The sequence below is a fragment of the Pinus tabuliformis genome, chromosome 4_1, assembly GCF_031772625.1.
Source record: "Pinus tabuliformis cultivar Carrire ecotype Pingquan chromosome 4_1, CPIR1, whole genome shotgun sequence".
NCBI classification, from domain to species: domain Eukaryota; kingdom Viridiplantae; phylum Streptophyta; class Pinopsida; order Pinales; family Pinaceae; genus Pinus; species Pinus tabuliformis.
In genome coordinates this window covers 402,251,642-402,279,480 of record NC_142303.1, presented here as the reverse complement: position 1 = coordinate 402,279,480, position 27,839 = coordinate 402,251,642, and the positions used below count along the sequence as shown (strand labels likewise).

Below are 27,839 nucleotides of genomic sequence, written 5' to 3'. Positions count from 1 at the left end.
ATGTATAATTTAAAGAACAATGTAATTTTGACAGTAAAAAATAAATAAATGATTTCCAGCATTACACAATAATGTCCCTCATCTAAATCACATAATCCATAATCATAATCATGTGCATAAACATAAAATCATATCATAATGTATTTGTATTGGGAAAAGGACATTCTACCTTTCTAATTACGCCGTAAGATGTTCCTCTCTGAAATCAACTCCCCCAGCTGCATGCCTGTCTTAATCCTAACCGTCAGATCTATTTTTAGATGATTAAACAATGTTCTGCCGTTCAATTTTTAAAAACCTTTTAATGTAAGATTATTTAATGTAAATTAATTAATCAGCGGCCACGTTCGCGCGGGATATCAAGCGGGAGGGTATTATTTGCTGTAGGAGGGAATTCTCGTCCGCGCGGGATATGAAGCGTTCGCTGCAGAGGAGGGTATTATTTGCTGTAGGAGGGAATTCTTTGCTTCAGACCGGAAACACCATCCACTCATTCATCCTTTTCAGATCTTCGGATCCCAGTCCCACACAGTCGGTGCAGCACACATGGATTCTTCAAATTCTTCCTGCACTGCCATTATAGTCGGCGCAGGCGTTTCAGGTAAGGAAATTGGGATTGTAGGAAAGGATCGAAAATGGGTTTAGTTTGTCTGTGTCTGCAATTCGATCATTTCTTTGTTTCTTCTGTTTGCTTATCCTTGTCATGTGAAACTTGGGTTGTAGGGATAATGGCTGCAAAGGTTCTCGCAGACAATGGAGTTGAAGACTTTCTCATTCTGGAGGCTGCAGATCGAATCGGTGGGCGGTTGATGAAGCATCAGTTCGCTGGCCTTACAGTGGAGGGTGGTGCAGGGTGGGTAGCAGGGGTTGGAGGCACCAAGATGAATCCCGTCTGGGAACTTGCCAAAAAACACAGCCTCCGGATTTGCTATTCTGATTATAGCAATGCTACATTCAACATATATGACCCCAGGTATTAACCCACATAAATTTTCTCAATGTGATCGTAGAAACAGTCATTTAACTTAAAATTTAATCTAATTGAAGGCTGTACATTTATGCTAGCGGTGTTCGAGTTCCTGGATCTGTTGCAGCAACTTCATATAAATTGGCAGTGGATTCTGCTAATCGTGCATTGGCCATTGAAGCTGCTTCTACCATGGCGGATGGGAGGGCAGTGGCTAATTCCGTTTGTCCATTCAAAGACTTAAAATCTGAGGAATTGTAAGTATTCCAAACCCCATTTGGGAATTGATAAATTTTGATTAAATTCTCAGCCTCTAATGGAGCTTCATGTTTATATTGTTTTTGAAATGCTTCAGCGTTCCATCAACGCCATTGGAACTGGCCATAGATTATATGTTGCACGATTTTGAGATGGCAGGTAGGCTTTTCATAATCCTTATTGTGTAACTCACATATACACTACAATCGTTACATATTACTGATTGCTAACTACTAATATGAATACAGAAGTGGAGCCAATCCCGACATTCACTGAATTTGGAGAACGGGAATTCATGCTTGCTGATGATCAGGGCTACGAATTTGTTGTTCATAAATGGCCGAAGAATTTCTCAAATATTCTAACAGCGGGCATGTGATAGATGACCGACTAAAATTGAACAAGGTAAAAGCTGTACCTTGCGTAATGAACAGACAGATCTTTACTATTAAGATTATTAAGAAAGATTTTTGTGACGCGAATTAGGTTGAGAAAATTCTTTTCATATTTAGGATTCTACAAAATATTAAGAGAAGTGGGGTATCTAAATTTTAATAGTCTTTTGGAGTTTTTAGGTTTTTAAATAAATTCTATTGAAGATGAATATTATAGGCAAAACCATAGTTTGTCATAACCCTAACTCCAAAATCACTTTTAATTTAACCTAGTCAAATTTACCTGAATCACTTAACATTCTATTTATAATATAAATAATCTTTATCATAAACTTTTTGAATCATCAAAAAAATATATCATCATATATAATTTTCTAAAAATATATATTAAAATAATATACCTTAATATCAACCATACCTTAATATGAACGGTTCAAAAGTACAACACAGTTATCTAAAAAAATTCTTAAAACAGACCTATCACGAATCATCATATTAAAAGACTGTCGAGCTGTACTCTGACGGATTTCTATTTTTTTGATGTTTTAGGTGGTAAGAGAAATACAATATACGAGCCAGAGCGTTACTGTTAAGACAGAAGAATTGCTCAGTTTACAATGGAAAATATGCTATTGCCTCTGTTAGCCTGGGTGTGCTTCAAAGTGCTCTGCCTGTAAGTACATTGCCTACCGATCTCTGTCAACGATAAACGCTTTTCTTTAATCCATATTGATAATTAAGGGTGTTTTTATTTTTTGGGCGCATTACGTACATAAATTTTGACCAATAATGGATTTAATATGATTGCTGTGCAGGGTTGGAAAAGAAAAACTTTCTTCGATTGCGATATCAGAATCTACACGAAGATTTTCTTAAAATTTCCCAGGAATTTCTGGTCAACGGGAGATGGGACAGAATTCTTTCTTTATGCTGACGAAAAGCGTGGATATTACACTTTCTGGCAAGTGGGTACTAGGGCAGAATAGTGTTCTTACATAGACAACGCGTTAACAATATATTATTATTATTATTATTCCCAGTACTGATGGAATTTTGATTGATACTGCAGCACATGGAAAATGCATATCCAGGATCGAACATGCTGGTTGTAACGGTCACAGACGAGGAATCGAAGCGGGTAGAGGCACAGAGCGATGAGGAGACAAAAGCAGAAGCAATGGCGGTGCTGAGAAAAATGTTCGGCGATGGCATTCCCGAAGCAGAACAAATTCTGGTTCCAAAATGGTGGAGTAACCGGTTTCAGAGAGGGAGCTACAGTAATTATCCTATTTTGGTGGACAAGCAGCACTTCCGCGACTTATGGGTAAAGATGAAAACACAATGACCAATATACCTTTAATTTGTACTCAAAACGAGTAGGCTTCGATATAATTCATGTGAAGATCTTTAACAGTTTGAAGCTGAAACGGATAATGTTTGATTGAGTACAGGCACCAGTCGGTCCCGTTTACTTCACGGGAGAACATACGAGTGAGAAATTCAATGGATATGTACATGGTGGTTACCTCTCAGGTCTGTGCTGCTTTTTTTTCCTTGGCTATAATATTAATTTTTTTTTGCTTTTTAAGTTATAAATTTCTGGTTTATCTGATTCTGTGATGTTTTATTGTTCACTATAATATTTTTTTTTTCTTGGGTTAACTTGTAAATTTTTTGGTTATCTGATTTACAAACTCTGGGATATATTCTTAATTAAGGCGTTCCCCTCTGAAATCACTCCCCCAACTGCCTCCTTGTCTTAATCCTAAGGGTCAGGGTCAATTTTTAAAAACCTTTTAATGTAAGATTGTTTAATGAAAATTAATAGGGTATGGTGGGCTGGGGCACCCTATTCCAGGTGACCCAAGCCCACCATACCCTATTGGGAAAGCTCCAGGTTTGAAGCTTTCATTTCCTTCCACTATTCTAATAATTCTGATTCTTGGGAAAAATTCTCTTAGTCTTATGAGGGTGACGATATGGCTCATATTTCTCTTTTTTAGGAACAGAGTGTTGAGGCTCAAGCTCTGAATGACAAACAACACTTCCAACAAGAGTTGAAATAGCCACCTCATCAATTATTTCAGCATAGTTAGCAGTAGGATGCTCTGACAACAACTTAGTCATAACATGAGTGACAACATAAGCTACAACAACATTCTCAAGTTCTTGCCTATTAGGAATAACCATCTCATCAATTTGTGAACCACAACCAGCAATAATCAACAATAGGTTGCTCTTCAGTCTAAATACCACCAGCAACAAACAAAACTTTCCTGTGCTCAACAAGGCCAGGTGTAGGCAAGGAGGTAGAAGCAACATCATATCCAAAACATGCTTTATATGTTTGTATCATATAGGAAATAGGAACAATAATACCCTGCCCCATTTTTCCAAGTCGTCGTCCTGTATATCCCATTTTTCTCAGCAGTAAAGACCCAATTCTGATATTGTGGTTATCAAAGCTAGGAGAAGCATCATTAGTAGCCAATAAAGCATGATGTGAAACTAAAACATCGACATTAGTAGTCTTACAATCAATAGTCGATGATCCTGGTAGCTCAATACTCTTCTTCTCAGAATGCTACAATCAACCGACTTCTTACTCAAGGTCATGTCTGCAAACCAACAATCCTTGAATCGTTCGATCCTTCTTAGTCGGATGCAGCAGCAAGGAGTCATAATATTCTTTCAATGCATTATACTCATCAAATAGTTATTATCTTCTTGAAGAGGGGAAACTTCTTCACAAAGCTTAGCAAGAGAGGCCTGCAAGTGGGCAACTTCATCAGTAATGCTCCATTTTGCCTAACTTTGTTTTGCATATGATTAGGATGTCTATCCTTGGTCAGCATGATGACTTGTCTTATCTATGGCATGGGAACTAATAATTCTATGCACTGTTTTAGCTATTGAACAGACTACTTATGTATATATATACATGTGTGTTATGATGAGATATTGTTTGTAATCTTGTCTGTCGAACTAATTAGAATGCATGGAATGAATGATGTATCAATGAAATGTGGTCTCAATAGTTGGATACTATGGTTGGGACATATGATAATAAATGGCTGTTGATGCTCTTGAGAAAGTGTGAACTGTGTAAGATTGGCCAGACTTGCAAGAATCACCACTGCCCACCTAAATTGTCCACGTCATCATTAATGTGGAAAATTGGATTATTATGTATTATTTCAAGAAGGAAAACAAACAACAGATTCCATGTATTTTAACCAATTAATGATGCAAACTATAAGAGCTAACCAAAACTACAGACATCATAAGAACAACCAACTATAGGTGGTTCATTGATTATGAATTTGATAGCCTCCAATTTCTGAGAGAATGTCTTCAGTTTTTCTAACATAATATGTTTACTGTAATAATACTACCTAAAAGTAACGGGCATGAGAATTCCCATATTAAGGATCACTGAATCTCTAGTAGCAGAAAAAAAATTATTGTCCTTGGCCTAGTCCTAGTTTAATCTCTGGCCCTAGTTATTTTGATATCAACAAAATAGGAATTTGAGGAATTAAAGCAATGGCAGGTAGGAGAGGCTTACACTGGCCGGTGTTGATTCATTATTTGAGACAAGACTTGTGAAATTGTGCATAGACAATTGACTTGTTTGTCCTGATTTTGGTGATAAATTTTGCAGGGTACCGGTGCCTTGTGAAAACATACCTGAAAAGAAACCAGGGAAGCAAACATACGCTTCTCCCACTAATCCAATTCATCAAGCTGACATAACATAAGTAAAAATAGGTCTTGCAAAATTTCAATCCTTATAGCAAAATTTACCTAAAGATTTCGGTAGGATTTCCAAATCCTATTTCAAGCTATGACACAATTGACTAGAGAATAAGATTTGGTGAACATGCTCTTCTTGGAGGCCTTGGAGGTTTCTTCCCACTGGATTTCAGGTTACTGTTTACATTCCCATCATTTTCCTTCTCCGAACATCCAGAAAGGGTATCCATGCCTCTTGCAAGACCCATATCTTCAGACTGGTTTGTAACCGCAGTAACAGTCGACTCCTTCACTGTATTGTGATGAGATGAAAAAAACAACTTAGCATTTGTCTCCTGGACAACCCCACATTGAAGTATATTCTTCCTTGCCTTGTCATCTTCTGATGCATTAACTACTAATGTTAAGCTTAACCTATACCTTATTTTTCCAAAAAACGTTTTGATCAATGCTAGGAATGGTGGAGCCTCTGCTTCAGTGACTGTAATATCACTTTCTAAATCATACTAATTTGCCCTTCCTGATTTTAAGACAAGCCCATCTATATCTAAATACGCAATGAGTATATTAGCATTCTTTTGAACAGTAGCACTCAAACTCAAGGGCATAATGCACGCTTGTTTTAATTGCATGCAGCTCCCCAGCCCATCCATTTGCATCACAGTAGTGAGCCTAAAGGGTACCCAAAACTTCTTAAACTAAAGCAAAACTGCCATTCCTATCAATTGACAACAACATAATCTCCAAATTCAGCAAAGGGGCATGAAACTTCCCACTAGATGACAATCTTGAATGAAACCCAATGCCTAAAAGAACATGCAAAACTCATGTGGGGACCTAAATTCCCTACTGCAGGTTGGTACCCAAATGTCAAATTGTTCTTGAGAATTAGCCTGAGATAGCCATTCTCATTACACCTTCTTTAATTAACAGGCTTTGCTGAAACCATTCCTGTACCTACTCAGCAATTTTGAGCTTGATTAGCACAATAACTTCAACAAGATTTGAATGCTGAAAACCAACATCTGATAACTATACACAATTCAAGGGTTCCCTAAGCTTGGCTAGTGGAATGGAACAAATTTCTGCAACGTGGATAGTGTTCTGGCTTTCCTAATATACAACGATCGCTAAGCATAATCATCTGATGTTTTGCAGTGTTTAAGCATGTTTTTTTGACTTATTTCCAGGAATTTTTCTATTACAAATATGTCCCATCACTAACTCTGGCCTCTGGACTCTAGAGTTTTGGTGTTTGGAATTGATTTATAGTATTCATGCCCATGTTTGTGTTTTTCCGTTCGATAACTCGCTCAGCCTGCCAGACCCACATGGTCTGTATGCCAAAAAAAAAATATGTTTGGCATTAATGTTGTGAGATCGATGGCTCATCCGGTGTAAATTATATTAATTAAAAGAGTAGTCCAACGAGGTAGAAATTTCAATGCTTTCTTTCAGGTGGTTTGGAAGCACATGAGGATATGTTCATGGTGTCAGGGTATATCAGTTGTTGCCACTATCCACATTTTTTACAAATCCTTGTACTATTTTGTATATAAATATCCCTACATTGATTGCTAAGCAGAGAACTGCTCATTGAAGTTTTTTTTCAAGCTTTTGTCTGGATTATTCAAAGTGTCAAAATTAACTTCACAAGCTGATTGATTTTTACTACAAAGGAAATCTGAGTTTCATCATTTCTTCATATTTATTTTTGCAGCTAATGTGGAGGAAAAATATTGACTTTCTGGCAAATGTTGGACACAGACATCACTTCTAATGGAATCTACAATGCCAGAAAGTTCATGACCATTTTCACATGTTCTCACACTAATAGGCAGTCCAGAAAATCTCCAGCCACCATTGTTGTCACCTTGATCTCATCCTCTACAAATTAAGAATCTAGTGTATGGTATAGATTGGTAATTTGTCATTTCCAAATTAAGCCCCATTTGGTCGGTACTTATAGTTTTTTAAGCAGTCATAGTTTTATAATTATAATGGCGTTCAAAGTGGTGAAGTCTCTTGCAAGTTTTCTGTTGCTGTTGAATTTCTACATGTTTCTTGTTGTGGGTGCTATTGCTAGATGGGCTCTCAATGACACCCTTTACCACACATACTGGTACTTACTAATTTCTTAGTAAATATACATATTGTTTTTCTGGTACTGCTTTGATAGCTGCGATTGTAAGGGTTGCTTCATGCCTTTCATGACTCCATCATTTTTGGATTTTGCGTGCCCTTGGCTTCCAGTGCTAAACGACGGATCCAAATGCACTTGGTATGGATTAAGATGTGTTAGAAACAAAATAAAATTTTTGTGGTACCCTTTACGAGATGGGTTGAGATTTCGATCTTGGGACAGTTTCATCATCTACCCAGGATTTTTAATAGGTACATCGCGCATTTTATAGAAAAATGACACTTACAGAACTCATTGTGTATGTGTGTATGCACTTCATATATATATATATATATATATATATATATATATATATATATATATATATATATATATATATATATATATATAAAGAGAGAGACTAAACGCCCAACAAAGGTCTTTCCTCATGTGATTTCCGCCGAAGTTCTGCTTTCAACAACTATTATGGATCACAGAAGCCTCAATTCAATAAGAGTGAAAGAGATCATACACCAGGTAGTTGTTCAAGTTCCCACTTAGGAGTAGCTATAGATATAGACAAATCATGTAGTCTACATTTTCTGAATTCACGAAGAGCTGAACAACCCTTCTATTGTTGTTGGTTTTCTAGCATTTAGTATCAAGGGTAATTTTTTTTTTTCTGTGTCGGGTGTTATTGCTATCTTTCTTGCACTGTATTTTTGGTTTGACACACAGTACCATTGAGATATTAAAGCATGTATCAATTTTCTTGAATTCACATTTTACTTAGTTCTCCATTTTAATGGTGTGCTAATCAATTTCATTTCTTGTGATCCTTCATTTTTCCAAATCAGTAAATATTTTGGGAAATCTCGATAGTAATTCATTGGTATTAATTCGCTTCCTTTGCAAATTTGATGCCAAAGGTCATAAGGGGATGCTATTGTTTTACCCTCAACTTACTCCTTGTAAAGTTACATTTCATCCTTCCTCAATTAAAATTGTGCAAGGTTGTTACAAAAGTCTACATGAGCACACATTGCCGCTCTTATTTTTTTAACTGGGAAGAGTATTTGTATTATATAATTCGGTGTCTAGCTCACTGCAATTACATTAGGCAATTTCATAGATGTCTCTTCAAAATTTTCAGTGTCCCTCTCCTCATTAAAAATATTTCATACCTTACCTGGAGAGGGTGATTATGGCTTACAAAAACAATGAATTTGTTTGTAAAGACTTTACAGAATTGCCCCGACAATTTATTATATTTTGTTTACTATTTTTTATATTCAATGATCTTCTATATCTCACTATTCTTTTCGAATTTATACCTTACGGCGTTTTCTTTGCAACATTTGGTGCAAATGCTAGTTTACTCATTTACGCATCCCAAAACAGAGTACTCATTGCGATCAATTCTTTGTTCCAAATTCAAAAAATAAATTACATCTGACTGACACCAGTGGAAAACCAGACTTCCCACACAGACAGATATCAATTCTTTGTTCCAATTTCAAACAAGAAATCACGTCTGACACCAGTGGAAAACCAAACTTCTCCAAACAAAAAACTGCTTCCATTCCATTGAACAAAAATGGAACAGCACCTGGTTACAGTTGAAGAACAAAGAAACAAAAAGGGTTAAGCAAAACGCCTTCCTCTATCGTCAGTTTACGGAAATCTGAATTGTTTTGAACTCCATGGCAGGCGGAATCCTAGGCACAGTAACAGTCAAAACCCCATCCACACACGATGCAGAAATGCCCTCGACATTGGCATCCCCAGGCAGCGTGAATTTCCTGGCAAACTTAGGGCTTCTCTTTCTTTCCACTCGCAGATATTTACAGCCCTCCTCATCCTCGACCGCGTCGCGCTTTCGCTTGACTCCCTGGCATTCTATCACCAGCAACGTCTCCTCTTCCACATATACCTTCAAAAAAATAAACCCTCCCTGTCACTAAAATGAAACCCTAATCAAGAAACCCACCCTGCTCACTGGATTTAATTTTCGCCATTTACCTTAATGTCGGACTTGGTAAGGCCCGGAACGTCAGCGTAGAACACATACTCCTTGGGCGTTTCTTCGATGTCCACCGCTACGCCCTTGTTCTCCTCATGGTGATGGCCATCTAACCGCCTGCATTGACTTTTGAGCATCTGCAGCTTGTCATATAACAAAGGGCTCATCTCCAGCTTTTCTGGGAAGTGCAGACCACGATCCATGTGACTCTTCTCCATTGACTTTTGACTTTTGAGCATCTGCAGCTTGAGCATCTGCATATCCAGCTTTTCCGGGAAGTGCAGACCACGATCCATGTAACTCTTCTCCAGCTTTTCTAGAGCACGATCCAGGTAACTCTTCTCCACGTCTTCTAGAGCACGATCCATGTAACTCTTCTGCAGCTTTTCTATAGCACGATCCATGTAACTCTTCTCCAGCTTTTCCGGGAAGTGCAGACCACGATCCATGTAACTCTTCTCCAGCTTTTCCAGAGCACGATCCAGGTAACTCTTTATCGCTCAAATCTCAATCTGAATTACCAAATTCCATAGAAAATACGTTACACTCAACTAATTTCCCCAAAAAAAACGCCATAAAATTATTCAAACCCTCCTTAAAAGATTCTACAGACGAAAAATTGCCATAAAGTTATTCAAACCCCCGTAGTTGCCATTAAAAGACTCTACAGAAGCTTAAACCCTGCAACCAAAAATGTTAAACCCTACCAACCAAAAAGGAAAAACCGTGTATATTAGATTTACCTTCTGAAAAGAATAAAATGGATAACAGTCTATATTAGACTTACCCTCTGAAAAGAAATAAAATGGATTACAGGCAGTCACAGTGGATGGGTGAGATTCTTTGCAAATCGATTCCAAACACCAAAACTCTAGAAGCAGGACATCGATCAAGCAAATTCAATTGACAGTTCTGATCCCACCCCTCGTGATATATAGGCACATAGAAACTTCGAGAGGAAAAATTGGAAGAGAGTGGAACGTTCTCGAGCTTTACAATTGGGACGTTTAACTTTTAAGCCATCAATTGAGTTTTGGTTCACCAAAATGTTAAAATTTTAAAAAGTTTTATTATTAAGTTTTTCGGCAATTATAATTTTAAGAAAAGTAATTTAAAAATAAAGTTTGGTAAAAATAATTTACGCTTTACATGGCGCTGAACAAAATCCAATTTACAATATAAACATTTAACTTTTAAGCCATCAATTTAGTTTTGATTCATCAAAATGTTAAAATTTTAAAAAGCAAAGTTTTATTATTAAGTTTTTAGGCAATTATAACTTTAAGAAAAATGATTTAAAAATAGAGTCTGGTAAAATTAATTTAAATGTGTACAATTGTCTTAAAATTGTTTAGTTTGACTAAAAAAATTTAAAGAAAAAAATTAAAGATAAAAGTTTTAGTAAAAATTATTTAAATTGTATAGTTGTCTTAAAAGTGTTTTTGTTTGACTAAGAACTTGTTTCTTTAAATGTAATGGCCCAAGACCCACAGGGAAAAGACTGGACAAGCACCTACAGCTGGAATAGTTCAATTTAGTTTTGGTTTACCAAATTGTTAAAATTTTAAAAAGGAAAGCTTTATTATTAAGTTTTTCCGCAAGTATAATTTTAAGAAAAATAATTTAAAAATAAAGTTTGGTAAAAATAATCTAAATGTGTATAGTTGTCTTAAAAATGCTTTGTTTGACGATTAACAAAGAAATTCTAAGAAAAAATAAAGTTTGGTAAAAATAATTTAAATTTGTATAGTTGTCTTAAAACTGTTTTTGTTTGACTAAGAATTGGGTTTCTTTAAAGGTAATGGCTCAAGACCTAGAGACATCTAGTAGGAGTGAAAGTTTGCCCCTTACGAACAACTAGTTGGTTATTCTAGGTGGTGTGATTTTCCTTGAATAACAGTGATGAATCGACCTAGAGACTTCGAGTAGGAGTGAAAGTTTGCCCCTTACGAACAGCTAGTTGGTTATTCTAGGTGGTGTGGTTTTTCTTGAATAACAGTGATGATTCAACAACTAGTGATGAGTGTCCTCACAACTAGTTTCACAACTGACAAATAAATTATAATAGATTATAGATTTTCTTACCATTTATAAAAAACTTAAATTTGCATAGTGTTTAATTAATCTATTATAAGAAAATAATTTCAAATTGATCAAAACACATTGTGGTAAACTTAAATTTGTAGTGTTTAATTAATCTACTCTAAAAAAATAATTTCAAATTGACCAAAATACTTGGATGCAGCGATATAACAAATGGTTTAGTAAATAGGGTACTTGCTTGGGGTATAAAAGTATAGGAAGAGGCTTTAGGGTCAGTTGGAGAACACACTAGAGTGATGAGTCGTTCAATTTTCTAGAGTGAGGTTTGCTAAGAGAAATCGAATCAATGATCAACAGCTAGTGGCAGTGAGTACATAACAGAGAGGCAGAGTTGGTACTAGTGAGACAACGCAGATCCTGGAGAGGTTGATGCAGACGCAGTTGGGTGTTATGCAGAGGTAGCTACGAGCTGCACAGAGGCAGGAGAGGCCAGTGTGCGTGACTCAGAGGGTCTGATGGCTGACGTAGAAGCTTCAAAAGGTCAAAGAGGTTAGTAGAGTTGAAACAGGGCCAAAAGGTAGCGTTGGGAGGATTTCGTGGGACAGACTGGGAGCTGGTGAGCTGGGTAGGGTGATGCAGTCCCTATCAGAGTTATGCAGAGCAGTGGAAGATGCAATTGTTGTTGTACGATTGTTCATCTGGTGATTAATCAACCGAAATATCTATCTCCGAGGAGAGGTACTACTGCTAAGGGAATTGTATGTTGGTTGAGCCATTTCTGGCACCTTAGTTGTATTATGAAAACTGTATAATAATAAAACCCTCCGAATAGCTGCACTGATTTTTCCACATTGGGTTTTTCTGGGGACATTAGTCCAAAAGTAACGGTGTCACTTGTGTGCTTGTTTTCTTTTAGTTGCTGATCTGTAGATATTAACACTGTACTTGTGTTTATTTTCAGTGTTTACATGGTAAATAACTTGTTAAGTAATTAAACACGTAGGAAGCAATAAACCAGATAGTACATGAAGAATTTCTAACGGGTTAAACTTAGAAATTCCAACAAGGTATCAGAGTGTGGTTTCAGATCATAAGAAAATTGTAGGCATTAACCAAGCAGAGCATTTGCAACAGATTCAGTGGTCCCCAGTGACAGAGCTGATCCTTGCAGAAGGCGACAGAGAAAGGAGTGGTGCAGAGGCACTCTGTCATTGTTCTAGGCCAGAGAAAGGCAACGCAGAGGCTAAGGGAGGTAGAATCAATCTCACACAGAGCCTAGGAGGGTTAGCGCAGTTGGCTAGGGGAGTTGATTTGATGGTGTCGAGATTGCGCAGAGTCAAGTGGGTTAATCCTTCACTTATTGGGGCATAGGAGGCTGTGGGTAATTTGTGGAGCGAAGCTAGTGCGGTACTATGGTCAGAACAATACCTAAAAGGGCAAGACCAAGGAGGAGGGAGTTGCTGTTGAGACGGTTTTCTAGTGTAGGAATCCAGATCAATGTTATAGTTACACAAATGATCAGAGTGGGGAAACTTGACGTTGGCAGAAGGATTTCTAGGAGGGAAATCGGGACTTAGAGGGAGTCCAAAGGAGAAATTCTAGATGAGAAGTAAGGAGACTCAGGAGGAGTCAAACTGAGAACTTCCAAACAGGAAGAAGAGAGACTCGACAAGAGTCGAACAGAGGACTTCCAGGAGGGAAGTAGAAACACTTGGAAGAGTTGAAAGGAGAGCAGTGAAATGGCCATGAATTAGATGAGAGATCAGGACACGCTAGACATAGAGTGCAACTTTGTAGTCTAGAAGGCCAGGATCTTGTCCGTTCTAGAAAAAACATCGCATCAAAGGATTCACCTTGAGAACGATGGCTATCCTGGTCGACCTAGTAGTGAATGGTATGTATGATGAGACAATGGCTAAGACAAAGTGAATCATCCTTGATGGGGTCAAGGATCATGTGGTACCGCATTTTTGCTTAGAAGGAAATGACAAAGGAGATGTGGGACACTTTGAAGACATTGTACCATCATACTTCTGTGTAGAGGAATATGCCCTTGGAGAATCACCCAAGGGCATACCAGATGCAGAAGTGAGAGAAGATAGATGTCTTCCTCGATCGGTTGAAGGAGATCCATGACCAACTAACATCCATAGGTGGCTATGTGTGTCAAAAAAGCTTTCCCTTTACTAAAAATAACATCATAGTCTCTATCCTCCAAATTGCAACAAATACCAAATTATGCTTGAGACTTGGTACATACATGACATCTTTCAAGTGGAAATGGGAGCCCAACTCCCTCTTAAAGCATGCAATCCCAATTCCTTTGGTGTTGTACCTCCCATCATTACCCAATTTGATGTGCATTTGGAGATCCTTATGCTCCAAGTTGCTAAAAAATTCTGTACACCTTGTCATATGGAACGAGACACTGAAATCTAAGTACCACACACACCCCATATAGTGTTGGATATGCACGCTATTAGGGTGAAGTCTAATTCAAATTATGAGGCTAGTGCTTCACCTCCTACTCCTCCTGAGGGTTTCTTGTTAGAATCTTTGCGTGGAAACTTTGTAGCATAGTGACTATATTTGTGGCAGTGGAAGTATTTTATCTGGCTCAAGTATTTCTTCTTGCCATATTTTTTGTTGGATTTAGGTTTGTTATAGGTCTTCTTTCCTTTTCCCTTAATCCCCTTCCTAACCAAGGAAAAATTTTCTTCATCCTCTCATTTGGATGATGCTCCATCTTTGGTATTTCTCCTGATCTCTTCTTGTACCAAATCAGACCACAACCTCTCCCAATTCGGTATTTTTTTCCTTCCATTCATAGAGTCCTGGTAGCTATGCTAGGATTTTGGAAGGCTTAGAAGATCTAGGCGCACTAGGTCACATTCTGCAACATTCTCCCCAACCCATCCAAGCTCATCTTGAAATTGTGTAAATCTAGTCAGGTACTGGACAACATATTCATTCTTCTGAATCCTTATGTTTTGAAGTTTGTCTTTTAGGGCCAATTTTCTATGGTCACTGTTATTTTCAATTAGCTTAGTTAGTGTCTCCCACACAGAAAATGGTGTAGCTTTTCCATGGAGATTTGAGATCACATGGTTTCTCACACCTTTCCAGAATAATTCTCCTGGCCTTCGCACCATCCTTCTTCCATTGGGATAATTGATTTGCATCAGACTGTTGGGGTTTTGCAATATCAGTATTGATATATTCTAACATAATTATTATCAAGCACTTCTTCCATCCAATCCTTCCAGGCAATGAAATTTGAGTTACTCTCTAGGGCATACTCCAATATTACTATGTTGAAAGACATTGTCCAAAATCTGAAGGAAAACTTCAACAATGAAGCTACAATTCAAAATTCCTGAGGGAAGAATTCAAAATATTGGTTCTAATGTGGTTTCAGGGCTCCAATGCCATGTAGAAATGTTGATATAAATTGCAATTGTTCAATAAATCAAACTGAAATCAAGAGACACAATTCTAATCTAACAATCTACGAAATGGAAATCACAGTTTAGAACAACATGCATAGACATGAAACAAGAAAAACCAAAATTACATAGTGATTTCTGTAGAAATTTTGAATAATATGACACTTATTCACAGAGATTATCTCGATTATACACTATTGCGGAATGCATGCATAATACATAACCTTCTCTACGTTGATCATCAATTTTGCAGAATTTAAAACAATGAAACATCAATCGCATGCGCACATTAACATAATATGTAACCCAGGGAAAGCATACAGCTGAAAACCCCACACTATCTGTATATTATAATGATTGAGAACATGTAACAATACATAGTACAATACTCCTCACAAGTACTCAATACTATCTCCACCTGTTACACACAAACTAGCTTAGATCTGAATCAATCACAAGTTCAAATCTCCTCCACTGCTTGCCTGCCTCCATTGTGCAATCCTGCATGAGAATAGATGAGAATGACTGATCCAAACTCGTATTTCCCTGGTTGAACCACACAATCCTCATTGGCAATACTCGATCCATTGATTGTGCAAATCTCATGCACAACTATAGTCACAACTGATAGCAATCTCAACCTCTAACACCTGTCTCCATTGAACTGTCCATGCACTGAGTTAACTGATGTATTCTTTAGTTGCTTTATGAGTTAATAATTAGTGAATTAATTAAAAATTAATTCACATCACTGATCACTAGTGTATTCTACAGTTAGACTAAATACACCAAGTCAAACTGAACACAACTCCAACAACTGCACCAAACTCAACCACATGAGTTCTAACTGAAGTCCATCATGCAATAGCTCAACTGACCCATAAGAAAAGCGTATCTCCTTCTGACAGCTGCATGTGCCACATCTGTAGCTCAAACTGAAGTGCTCCAAGAGGATAAGATAATGTTTATAGTTCAAATATTATTATGAGCTAATAATATTCGACTGTTCTACTTTTAGCCTGACAGTCTAAAAATAGACTCCGCCCATATGTCTAAAAATAGAGGTCCATCTATTTTTACCAACATGGCCAATCATCCACAAATAGCATCCTGCAACTCATAGACCATGATCCATATGTCTAAAAATAGACATAGTCTAAAAATAGACTTTGTGCCAAAAATAGCCTGCGGGCCCACTTAGTGAAGGCGACTTCTTTCCACTAAGCTCCATCATCTTGTTTCATTCTCAACACTCCCTCTCAACAAAATATGGATTATCAGCAACCCCTGTCCTGCCTCGGTGGTATTCAAATTTTCTCATGGTCAGTGCCTTCGTCAAGATATCAGCATCTTGATCCTCCGTTGGAATGTATGAAAGTAACATGATTCTCCGCTGCACACAATCTCTGATATGATGGTACCTGATGTCAATGTGCTTAGATCTATCATGAAATATTGGATTAGCTGAGAGTTTAATGCAACTCTGGTTATCACAATAAATCACAGAAGGCTTCAAGTATGAATCGAACAACCCGACCAGGATCTTCCTCATCCATATAGCCTCGCATGCAGCCAAATTGTTGCCATATACTCGTGCCACAGATCTCTCCTTCCTGCTATACCAAGAAATTGTTGTCGACCCGATACTGAAAATCCCTCCAGATGTGCTCTTTTTGTCCGTTGGGCTCCCTGCCTAATCTGCATCCGTGAAGCCACATAGCTTCACCTCTTCCTCCTGTCTGTACCACAATCCATATCCGATGTGCCTCTGAGATAATGCAATACATGCTTGCCTGTCTTCCAGAAGAGCTTTGTTGGCTTAACCATAGCTTGTGAAAGCTGGTTAACAACATAGCATATATCAGGTCATGTATTGACCAGATACATAAGCGACCCCACCAACTGTCGATAAACAGTGGCATCCACTACCTCTGCTGAAGTAGCATCCTCATTCCTCCAACCTCCAGGAAGAGGAGTATCAATATGCTTGCATACATGCATGTTGAACTTCTCTAGTAACTCCCAAGCATACTTACCCTGAGAAATAAATAGTCCATCACTGCACTGCCAAATTTCCAATCCCAGGAAATAATGAAGGAGGCACAAGTACTTCATCTCAAACTCCTTAGCAAGATCATCCTTGCATAAAAGTATCAACAACTCATCACCTGTTAGAATCAAATCATCTACATAAAGTACAATGATAAGCAACTTACCCTCCACCACAATCTGGTGTAGGTTAGGATCCGCCTCACACTTGGAGAATCCAAGTCCGGTGAAATAACTGTCTATCCGTGTGTACCAAGCACATGGTGCTTTTTTCAACCCATACAACACTCTCTTGAGCCTACACACCTGCGACTTGCTGTTGAAGATCTCGAAACCTTCGGGCTGCTCTATGTACACCTCCAAGTCTCAAGCATAATTTGGTATTTGTTGCAATTTGGAGGATAGAGACTATGATGTTATTTTTAGTAAAGGGAAAGCTTTTTTGAGACACATAGCCACCTATGGATGTTAGCTGGTCATGGATCTCCTTCAACCGATCGAGGAAGACATCTATCTTCTCTCACTTCTGCATCTGGTATGCCCTTGGGTGATTCTCCAAGGGCATATTCCTCTACACAAAAGTATGCTGGTACAATGTCTTCAAAGTGTCCCACATCTCCTTTGTCATTTCCTTCTAAGCAAAAATGTGGTACCACATGATCCTTGACCCCGTCAAGGATGATTCACTTTGTCTTAGCCATTGTCTCATCATACATACCATTCACTACTAGGTCGACCGTGATAGCCATCGTTCTCAAGGCGAAACCTTTGATGCGATATTTTTTCTAGAACGGACAAGATCCTGGCCTTCTAGACTACAAAGTTGGACTCTATGTCTAGCGTGTCCTGATCTCTCATCTAATTCATGGCCATTTCACTGCTCTCCTTTCAACTCTTCCAAGTGTTTCTACTTCCCTCCTGGAAGTCCTCTGTTCGACTCTTGTCGAGTCTCTCTTCTTCCTGTTTGGAAGTTCTCAGTTTGACTCCTCCTGAGTCTCTTTACTTCTCATCTAGAATTTCTCCTTTGGACTCCCTCTAAGTCCCGATTTCCCTCCTGGAAATCCTTCTGCCAACGTCAAGTTTCCCCACTCCGATCATTTGTGTAACTATAACATTGATCTGGATTCCTACACTAGAAAATCGTCTCAGCAGCAACTCCCTCCTCCTTGGTCTTGCCCTTTTAGGTATTGTTCTGACCATAGTACCGCACTAGCTTCGCTCCACAAATTACCCACAGCCTACTATGCCCCAATAAGTGAAAGATTAATCCACTTGACTCTGCGCAATCTCGACACCATCAAATCAACTCCCCTAGCCAACTGCGTTAACCCTCCTAGGCTCTGCGTGAGATTGATTCTGCCTCCCTTAGCCTCTGCGTTGCCTTTCTCTGGCCTAGAACAATGACAGAGTGCCTCTGCACCACTCCTTTCTCTGTCGCCTTCTGCAAGGATCAGCTCTGTCACTGGGGACCACTGAATCTGTTGCAAATGCTCTGCTTGGTTAATGCCTACAATTTTCTTATGATCTGCAACCACACTCTGATACCTTGTTGGAATTTCTAAGTTTAACCCGTTAGAAATTCTTCATGTACTATCTGGTTTATTGCTTCCTACGTGTTTAATTACTTAACAAGTTATTTACCATGTAAACACTGAAAATAAACACAAGTACAGTGTTAACATCTACAGATCATCAACTAAAAGAAAACAAGCACACAAGTGACACCGTTACTTTTGGACCAATGTCCCCAGAAAAACCCAATGTGGAAAAATCAGTGCAGCTATTCAGAGGGTTTTATTATTATACAGTTTTCATAATACAACTAAGGTGCCAGAAATGGCTAACCAACATACAATTCCCTTAGCAGTAGTACCTCTCCTCGGAGATAGATATTTCGGTTGATTAATCACTAGATGAACAATCGTACAACAACAATTGCATCTTCCACTGCTCTGCATCACTCTGATAGGGACTGCATCACCCTACCCAGCTCACCAGCTCCTAGTCTGTCCCACGAAATCCTCCCAACGCTACCTTTTGGCCCTGTGTCATCTCTACTAACCTCTCTGACCTTTTGAAGCTTCTACATCAGCCATTAGACCCTTTGAGTCACACACACTGGCCTCTCCTGGCTCTATCCAGCTCGTAGCTACCTCTGCATAACACCCAACTGCGTTTGCATCAACCTCTCCAGGATCTGCGTTGCCTCACTAGTACCAACTCTGCCTCTCTGTTATGTACTCACTGCCACTAGTTGTTGATCATTGATTCGATTTCTCTTAGCAAACCTCACTCTAGAAAATTGAACGACTCATCACTCTAGTGTGTTCTCCAACTGACCCTAAAGCCTCTTCCTATACTTTTATACCCCAAGCAAGTACCCTATTTACTAAACCATTTGTTATATCGCTGCATCCAAGTATTTTGGTCAATTTGAAATTATTTTTTTAGAGTAGATTAATTAAACACTACAAATTTAAGTTTACCACAATGTGTTTTGATCAATTTGAAATTATTTTCTTATAATAGATTAATTAAACACTATGCAAATTTAAGTTTTTTATAAATGGTGAGAAAATCTATAATCTATTATAATTTATTTGTCAGTTGTGAAACTAGTTGTGAGGACACTCATCACTAGTTGTTGAATCATCACTGTTATTCAAGAAAAACCACACCACCTAGAATAACCAACTAGTTGTTCGTAAGGGGCAAACTTTCACTCCTACTCGAAGTCTCTAGGTCGATTCATCACTGTTATTCAAGGAAAATCACACCACCTAGAATAACCAACTAGTTGTTCGTAAGGGGCAAACTTTCACTCCTACTAGATGTCTCTAGGTCTTGAGCCATTACGTTTAAAGAAACCCAATTCTTAGTCAAACAAAAACAATTTTAAGACAACTATACAAATTTAAATTATTTTTACCAAACTTTATTTTTTCTTAAAATTTCTTTGTTAATTGTCAAACAAAGCATTTTTAAGACAACTATACACATTTAGATTATTTTTACCAAACTTTATTTTAAATTATTTTTCTTAAAATTATACTTGCGGAAAAACTTAATAATAAAGCTTTCCTTTTTAAAATTTTAACAATTTGGTAAACCAAAACTAAATTGAACTATTCCAGCTGTAGGTGCTTGTCCAGTTTTTTCCCTGTGGGTCTTGGGCCATTACATTTAAAGAAACAAGTTCTTAGTCAAACAAAAACACTTTTAAGACAACTATACAATTTAAATAATTTTTACTAAAACTTTTATCTTTAATTTTTTTTTAGTCAAACTAAATAGTTTTAAGACAATTGTACACATTTAAATTAATTTTACCAGACTCTATTTTTAAATCATTTTTCTTAAAATTATAATTGCCTAAAAACTTAATAATAAAACTTTGCTTTTTAAAATTTTAACATTTTGATGAATCAAAACTAAATTGATGGCTTAAAAGTTAAATGTTTGTATTGTAAATTGGATTTTGTTCAGCGCCATGTAAAGCATAAATTATTTTTACCAAACTTTATTTTTAAATTACTTTTCTTAAAATTATAATTGCCGAAAAACTTAATAATAAAACTTTTTAAAATTATAACATTTTGGTGAACCAAAACTCAATTGATGGCTTAAAAGTTAAACGTCCCAATTGTAAAGCTCGAGAACGTTCCACTCTCTTCCAATTTTTCCTCTCGAAGTTTCTATGTGCCTATATATCACGAGGGATGGGATCAGAACTGTCAATTGAATTTTCTTGATCGATGTCCAGCTTCTAGAGTTTTGGTGTTTGGAATCGATTTGCAAAGAATCTCACCCATCCACTGTGACTGCCTGTAATCCATTTTATTTCTTTTTAGAGGGTAAGTCTAATATACACTGTTATCCATTTTATTCTTTTCAGAAGGTAAATCTAATATACACGGTTTTGCCTTTTTGGTTAGTAGGGTTTAACATTTTTGGTTGCAGGGTTTAAGCTTCTGTAGAGTCTTTTAATGGCAGCTAGGGGGGTTTGAATAACTTTATGGCAATTTTTCGTCTGCAAAATCTTTTAAGGAGGGCTTGAATAATTTTATGGCGTTTTTTTTGGGGAAATTAGTTGAGTGTAACGTATTTTCTATGGAATTTGGTAATTCAAATTGAGATTTGAGCGATAAAGAGTTACCTGGATCGTGCTCTGGAAAAGCTGGAGAAGAGTTACATGGATCGTGCTATAGAAAAGCTGCAGAAGAGTTACATGGATCGTGCTCTAGAAGACATGGAGAAGAGTTACCTGGATCGTGCTCTAGAAAAGCTGGAGAAGAGTTACATTGATCGTGGTCTGCACTTCCCGGAAAAGCTGGATATGCAGATGGTTAAGCTGCAGATGCTCAAAAGTCAAAATTCAATGGAGAAGAGTCACATGGATCGTGGTCTGCACTTCCCGGAAAAGCTGGAGATGAGCCCTCTGTTATATGACAAGCTGCAGATGCTCAAAAGTCAATGCAGGCGGTTATATGGCCATCACCATGAGGAGAACAAGGGCGTAGCGGTGGACATCGAAGAAACGCCCAAGGAGTATGTGTTCTGCGCTGACGTTCCGGGCCTTACCAAGTCCGACATTCAGGTAAATGGCGAAAATTAAATCCAGTGAGCAGGGTGGGTTTCTTGATTAGGGTTTCATTTTAGTGACAGGGAGGGTTTATTTTTTTGAAGGTGTATGTGGAAGAGGAGACGTTGCTGGTGATAGAATGCCAGGGAGTCAAGCGGAAGCGCGACGCGGTCGAGGATGAGGAGGGCTGTAAATATCTGCGAGTGGAAAGAAAGAGAAGCCCTAAGTTTGCCAGGAAATTCACGCTGCCTGGGGATGCCAATGTCGAGGGCATTTCTGCATCGTGTGTGGATGGGGTTTTGACTGTTACTGTGCCCAGGATTCCGCCTGCCATGGAGTTCAAAACAATTCAGATTTCCGTAAACTGACGATAGAGGAAGGCGTTTTGCTTAACCCTTTTTGTTTCTTTGTTCTTCAACTGTAACCAGGTGCTTTTCCATTTTTGTTCAATGGAATGGAAGCGGTTTTTTGTTTGGAGAAGTCTGGTTTTCCACTGGTGTCAGACGTGATTTCTTGTTTGAAATTGGAACAAAGAATTGATATCTCTCTGTGTGGGAAGTCTGGTTTTCCACTGGTGTCAGTTAGATGTAATTTATTTTTTGAATTTGGAACAAAGAATTGATCGCAATGAGTACTCTGTTTTGGGATGCGTAAATGACTAAATTAGAAGGCAGTAACGAGCCATATATAGGGTATTCAATGTTGAAGATGCACGGGACATAGTAACACACGAATTGCCTTTTTTTATTTACTGGCGAATTTCACAATTCGTGTGTTATTATGATCTTCATTGAATACCCTATATATGGCTCGTTATGCCAAATTATAGAATGTCTTTTTCCCAATACAAATACATTATGATATGATTTTCTGTTTATGCACATGATTATGATTATGATTATGGATTATGTGATTTAGATGAGGGACATTATTGTGTAATGTTGGAAATCATTTATTTATTTTTTACTGTCAAAATTACATTGTTCTTTAAATTATACATATATTATAATATATGTTTTTTATTTTTATTTTTATTTTTGGACATTAGTTAGTATTGGTGGATGTGAATATATGAAATGTTTTCATATGTATTTTAAATTTTATATGCCATTTGTTATATGTATGTATGTATTTTTATATTTTTGAAGTAAATAATTTTTATAATTTTGTGTAAGTTTGTGTAGTTACGATTTGGATTTAGATTAGAATTTCCATGAAACTTTTGTAAGATATTAGGATGAAAATGGGTTGTCTCATTCTTATTTCAAACATTGGATAAATCATTCATGTAGCATTGCACATTAATGTTAGTGTGATCTCCATTTTATATTATATTAGGAGTTCTCTACATTTCTGTTGCAAAGTGACCAATGCTCAAGATTATTTTGTTAGATATTTGATGTAACATTATTTTGGTTTAGTACCACACACAAGGGAAGATGTGACAATTGCATTGGTTGTTTGGTTTCACTTATCATTACATCTTCCTATTATAGAGTGGGGTAGGAAGAATAATCTCAATGTTTGTAAGTAGTAGATTTCTTTTATGTTATGCTCTATTTGGCATTTTGGACTCATGCCTTATCTATAAAAACTCATGGGAATGATTAGTTAGATAATCATTCCCAATTTTTTTGGAACATAATGGGATTGAAGACGCTTTGTAGCATGTGAAGTTTTTGACCCATTCCATCATGAACAACAATGACTTTGATTCACCTTGCAAGTACATAATATAGATATTGCCTATTTGTCTTGCACCTTGCAAGAGAGTGCAACCCCTACATGGAGTTAGTGTTATCCATGGAAAATGCACAATTTATTTCAAATTTTCATTGCACATTTTTGTTGCTGACATAGTGCAAATCAGTGGGAGCCTAAGTGATAGTTATAAGTTGTGAGGAGACACCTAGAAGCTATCATACATTATTCTATCTTTCATAAGCATCATTATACTCATCATCCTTGGTAAGAATAGAGGTGTAAAGGGGTGATCTTGGCTTGATGGAGGCATTGTTCAAGATTTGTTTAAGATATTTGGAGGAGAGTTTCATTTTGAGGCCTTTAGGGTCAAGGGCACATAGTTTGAGGCTTTTGCTACATATTTGAAGATATCCTTGCATGAGGAGATGTCATGTAGCATTGTTGACATGGTCAAACCTTCAAATGAATAATAAATGCATTCTCTAATTTATTTATTTTTTCTTTTGAAGAATGCAAGTGGACTTGATACCTCATCCAAAACCCTTCTAATAATATTTTATGAAGGGTTGAATCATCTTAAATTAATGGAGGAAAAGGTGGATAATGATATTCTCGATCTTTATTAATAATATTTTGATGCAAATTAGTTGGAAGGGAAATCCATAAAAAGAGATCCATTCTCATTGTTAAAAGGCCTAGGTGGAAGATAAGAATTTATCTCCCAAGTACTTCATTGAATATCTTTTAGGAAATTTGGAAGAAGGGAATTGGTTCAAGTTTTGGTTTCCTCATCCTTTATTCATTTCATGGATTATTAGGGTTTTGCAAGAATTTCCATTAGTTTGTTGTTGAAATATTATCTATGTGATGTTTTGATAATGATAGTAGGAAATACATGACGTGTTTATTTGGATTGTTGGAATCCACAATGCTGAGGGTCAACAATAAACACCTTGAAGGTTGTAGGAAACTTTACTAAAATGAGAGTGGGGGTGAATCAATTTAGTACATTCATGGACATAAAATTTATGTTTACTTTTCCTTCAAATATTTATCTGAACTTATTAACTAATAAGAAGAGCATCATATGAACAAAAAATTTAACTTATAACCAATATTTAACATGTAAATCACAACATAAAAATCAACAAATAAAAGAAATCACATGTGGACACCATATATAAATGGAAACCCATAAAGGGAGAAAACCACGAATTTGTTGTTGTGATGGAAAATCAAACTCATACTTCCTCTATTACATCAACTTTTGGAGGTTCCAACCTCTCTGCTATTTTGAAAGCTATAACTTGTTGGGAAGCTCCTACTCCAACTTACATAATTTTTTTGCAGGCTAATGTTAGAGAATGTAACTAGTGTCAGTCTTCATAATGAGAGATATTAATTAATAAATTTATTTTTATTATTTTATCAAGCATGTTCTTCATTCTTTTGAAGTCAAAAGAATTCAAATTAATATATATTTGAGTCATGGCATTTGAGATTTGAAAATATGGATTTTTTTTTTGGGTCAATTATAGCTAGTCAAAAGGTTCAAGTCGTCCCTCTCTTAGTCAAGTCATCGTGTGTGGGTAATTAACACCTCATGATCAACTATTAATAGACACCTACTCGAGCTCTTTTAAGGAGAAGAAAATAATATTGAAATAGTTTGATCTATGTAGCAGATAAAAAGTAAGACAAGTCAAGTTTTCAAGAACAAGAAAAAAACAAAAATATGAGGAAGACCAAAGTTTTGTACTTTATGTTTCACAGGTGCGAGTTTCCTGTAATCCTTTGACAGGGCCGAGGAAATCTGAAGCATCTTGTAGTTTCGTTAAAGGCAAAAATCTGAGTTGACTTGAAGTTGGTAACAATATTGAGACTCTTGTAGCTAAAGTGAAGTTTGAGGAAGGTTGAATATATCTTGAGAAAATAGATTCAAGGAAGTTGACCATATTTTACTTTGACTTGAGAGGATGGCTGACGTGGAACTTTTAAGGGAGTATTTAGTCTTAGGTTGGATATCTATTTTTCATATGATTCTATAAGAAGTGGATTGTTCGGGTTTTCCCCAGTTGCAGAGTTTTGACCTGGCATGGAGACTATATCTTGTGTTCTTTGTGTTTTGTGATCTTAATTTTTTTTATAATTGCTTGATGAAGAAGTAAAAACAAAATAATAAAATGGCAACAAATATCACGACTAATTATTAAGTAAGGAGAATCAACATAAATCTATAAATACCTTGATTTTCCAACATGGTATTAGAGTTAAGGCCGGTAAAAGTAGGAATCTTGAATATCACCATTATTGGCATAGTTGATACCTCTACAACAATCTCCTTCACCAAATACTATGATAAGGCAGTTTTGTTTAAGTGTATTCTTGAAGATCAAAATTTTTGTTCTTCTACCATCAAGAAGGATGAAGAAAGGTTGAATTTGAAGGAGGATTACAAGATCAGAATTTTCGTGATACAAGAATTCTGAGAAAGATCAAAATCCTGAAGCGTGAAGGACAGTTAGAAGATATGTAAGGTATGGGATGTCACTAAAGTCATGCTACAATATATGAAAATACAATCATGTGAGGCTCTACTGTCTAAATACAAAGTTCTATGATCCAAGTTGTCGACTGCAAGGCGAAATACATCTTTCGTAATGACAAGAAGGCATGACTATATGATCCAAGTTCCCGTTCATCTGAGTTAAGACTCTGAGATATGACATAAAGCCATATCCTCTTAGACAATTATATATTTGAAAAAATGACAGCAATCTGAAGTCATACAAGCTATGAAGTTGTTTTATGATTCAAAGAGGGCATAAGTTGATAGTAGTACGAGTTACACCATTGATTTGTAACACCTCCTCCAAGATATGATGAAGATACAAATTTCTGGAGCAATTATTCGATTCAATCCAAAAGCAGTGACTTATATCCGAGCCTATGGCAAGACACTACACCTTATCTATACTACACCTATACAATGATATGAGTTAATATAAGATCTAAAGGTCTTTTAATGCAAGGTTTAAAGATCCAAGCTTTCTCCAAAAGCGAATTAATTCTCGAGAAGATGTAAAAAAAAGTCGAGATGTAGTCTATGCATAGGGTGAACTTGCAGGATTAGATGGGATGCTAAAAAAGGCTATGATCTTATCCATTCAAAGAGCAACGAAACATAAGGAAGACATCTCTTAATTATGCCACAAACATTTGAATCCTAGAAAATAAGAAAAGGAGACCTTGTTTGATGAATTTTTTTGTGATTGCTTGGGCAGATTCAAATAAAGGAGTAGGCTAAGTATTTAAATGAAGTTGTGGGTAAATTTGTGTGAATTTTTGGGAGGCATATTTCTCTAAAATCATACCACACTCTCTGTGATTTTTGGAGGGAGGGTCTAGCGTTGAACTTCATACTTGAAGAGGAAAGAAAGGCCTTATAGTGGGCTAAAAGCATCTGTAGAAGCCAGGGCATGATAAGGTCTTGTAGGAAGAGGAGGAATGCAACTTGAGGAGGGTTTTTGGGAAAAGGAAGATAGGGTTTAAGTAGACCGATAAAATCCCTAACCAAGCCAAGAACCTACAATAGATGCACAAACCTAGAAAAGTATTGAAAGGTATGTAGCATGGTGTTTTCAAGTTGATTTTGTTGCTAGTGGATGAGGTCCAAGTTAGGACAGTTTGTTTGGGCATCTAAAAGACTGTTTGAGGGAAGAAAAACGTGTCTTTGAAGCCCTAGAACATTTGTCCAAATTCTGGAGGGATAGTTTTGAGAAAAAGGAGGATTCTCATAGTCAAGAGGGAATAAGGCTTATGTGTAATTGCAAATTGAAAGAAGGATCTGTTTTGGGGACCAAGCTTCTTAGTAGGCCTTCCCAAACAAGGTCACATCTCCCTGTAGCAACTATCAGGAAGAGTTCCTTTTGTGAGGGTTCTTTTTTTTTGCAAGTACAATGAAGCCCTAGGCATGACTAAATGGTGTATGCCCAAATTTGAAATTGTTCAGAAAGAAGACTTGAAGAAGCACTTTGTACAATGAGTGCAAGAGTTGGTTCACCATTATGTGGCTAGAATTGTGAAAAAACCATAAGGGCAATGAAGCAACGGAGATTCACTATCAAGTGGGTTGATCCAAAATTAAAATCAAGGTTTCATATTGTTTTTTGCAAGATAGCTTGTCTTTTAAGCAATGGATCGTGATTGCAAAAGCACACAAACTAAAGTAAATTTTGCAAATTTTTAATAGTTAAAATGGACAATAAGCAGCATCAAAACACAACAAATTAATGATGAATTTCACCCCTCCTGGGCTACATATCTAGGTCCAGCGTCCAATGGTGGCCTTTTTTATTATAATCTCAAATGTTCAAATACATCAACATACAAGTCTTAGCTTGTAAAAATAACACTGCCATTGCATCCAGAATGCCCAAAATACCCTATGTAGGCTCTTCTTGGGCTCAAAAAGGCTGAAAATAGCCAAAATAG

At 37.0% G+C, this 27,839-nt stretch overlaps 2 protein-coding genes and 1 pseudogene across 3 annotated transcripts; 2 read left to right on the top strand and 1 right to left on the bottom strand.

Annotated features, from left to right (window-relative positions):
• Positions 1–395: 395 nt before the first annotated feature.
• Positions 396–3,651, top strand: LOC149176015 (polyamine oxidase 1-like; annotated as a pseudogene). Its single transcript, XR_016258343.1, has 10 exons — positions 396–601; positions 724–973; positions 1,066–1,224; positions 1,323–1,384; positions 1,474–1,630; positions 2,170–2,293; positions 2,436–2,585; positions 2,690–2,944; positions 3,072–3,153; positions 3,449–3,651. The product of XR_016258343.1 is annotated as a polyamine oxidase 1-like (transcript).
• Positions 3,652–8,907: 5,256 nt separating this feature from the next.
• Positions 8,908–10,478, bottom strand: LOC149176014 (uncharacterized). Its single transcript, XM_089419832.1, has 2 exons — positions 10,309–10,478; positions 8,908–10,033 (listed from the first exon to the last, which is right to left on the bottom strand). Exon 2 carries the CDS (start codon positions 9,968–9,970, stop codon positions 9,503–9,505), a length of 468 nt encoding a protein of 155 aa, XP_089275958.1. The 5' UTR covers positions 9,971–10,033; positions 10,309–10,478; the 3' UTR covers positions 8,908–9,502.
• A 10,758-nt stretch (positions 10,479–21,236) lies between these two features.
• Positions 21,237–22,222, top strand: LOC149176013 (17.4 kDa class III heat shock protein-like). The gene is made up of 2 exons (XM_089423008.1): positions 21,237–21,656; positions 21,746–22,222. Exons 1-2 carry the CDS (start codon positions 21,252–21,254, stop codon positions 22,007–22,009), a joined length of 669 nt encoding a protein of 222 aa, XP_089279134.1. The 5' UTR covers positions 21,237–21,251; the 3' UTR covers positions 22,010–22,222.
• Positions 22,223–27,839: the final 5,617 nt, after the last annotated feature.

Coding starts and splice junctions, on each gene's coding strand:
- LOC149176014 (XM_089419832.1), bottom strand. CDS start 9,970: ATGGATCGTGGTCTGCACTTCCCGGAAAAGCTGGAGAAGAGTTACATG.
- LOC149176013 (XM_089423008.1), top strand. CDS start 21,252: ATGGATCGTGCTATAGAAAAGCTGCAGAAGAGTTACATGGATCGTGCT. Junction 21,657..21,745: donor TTACCAAGTCCGACATTCAG/GTAAATGGCGAA, acceptor ATTTTTTTGAAG/GTGTATGTGGAAGAGGAGAC.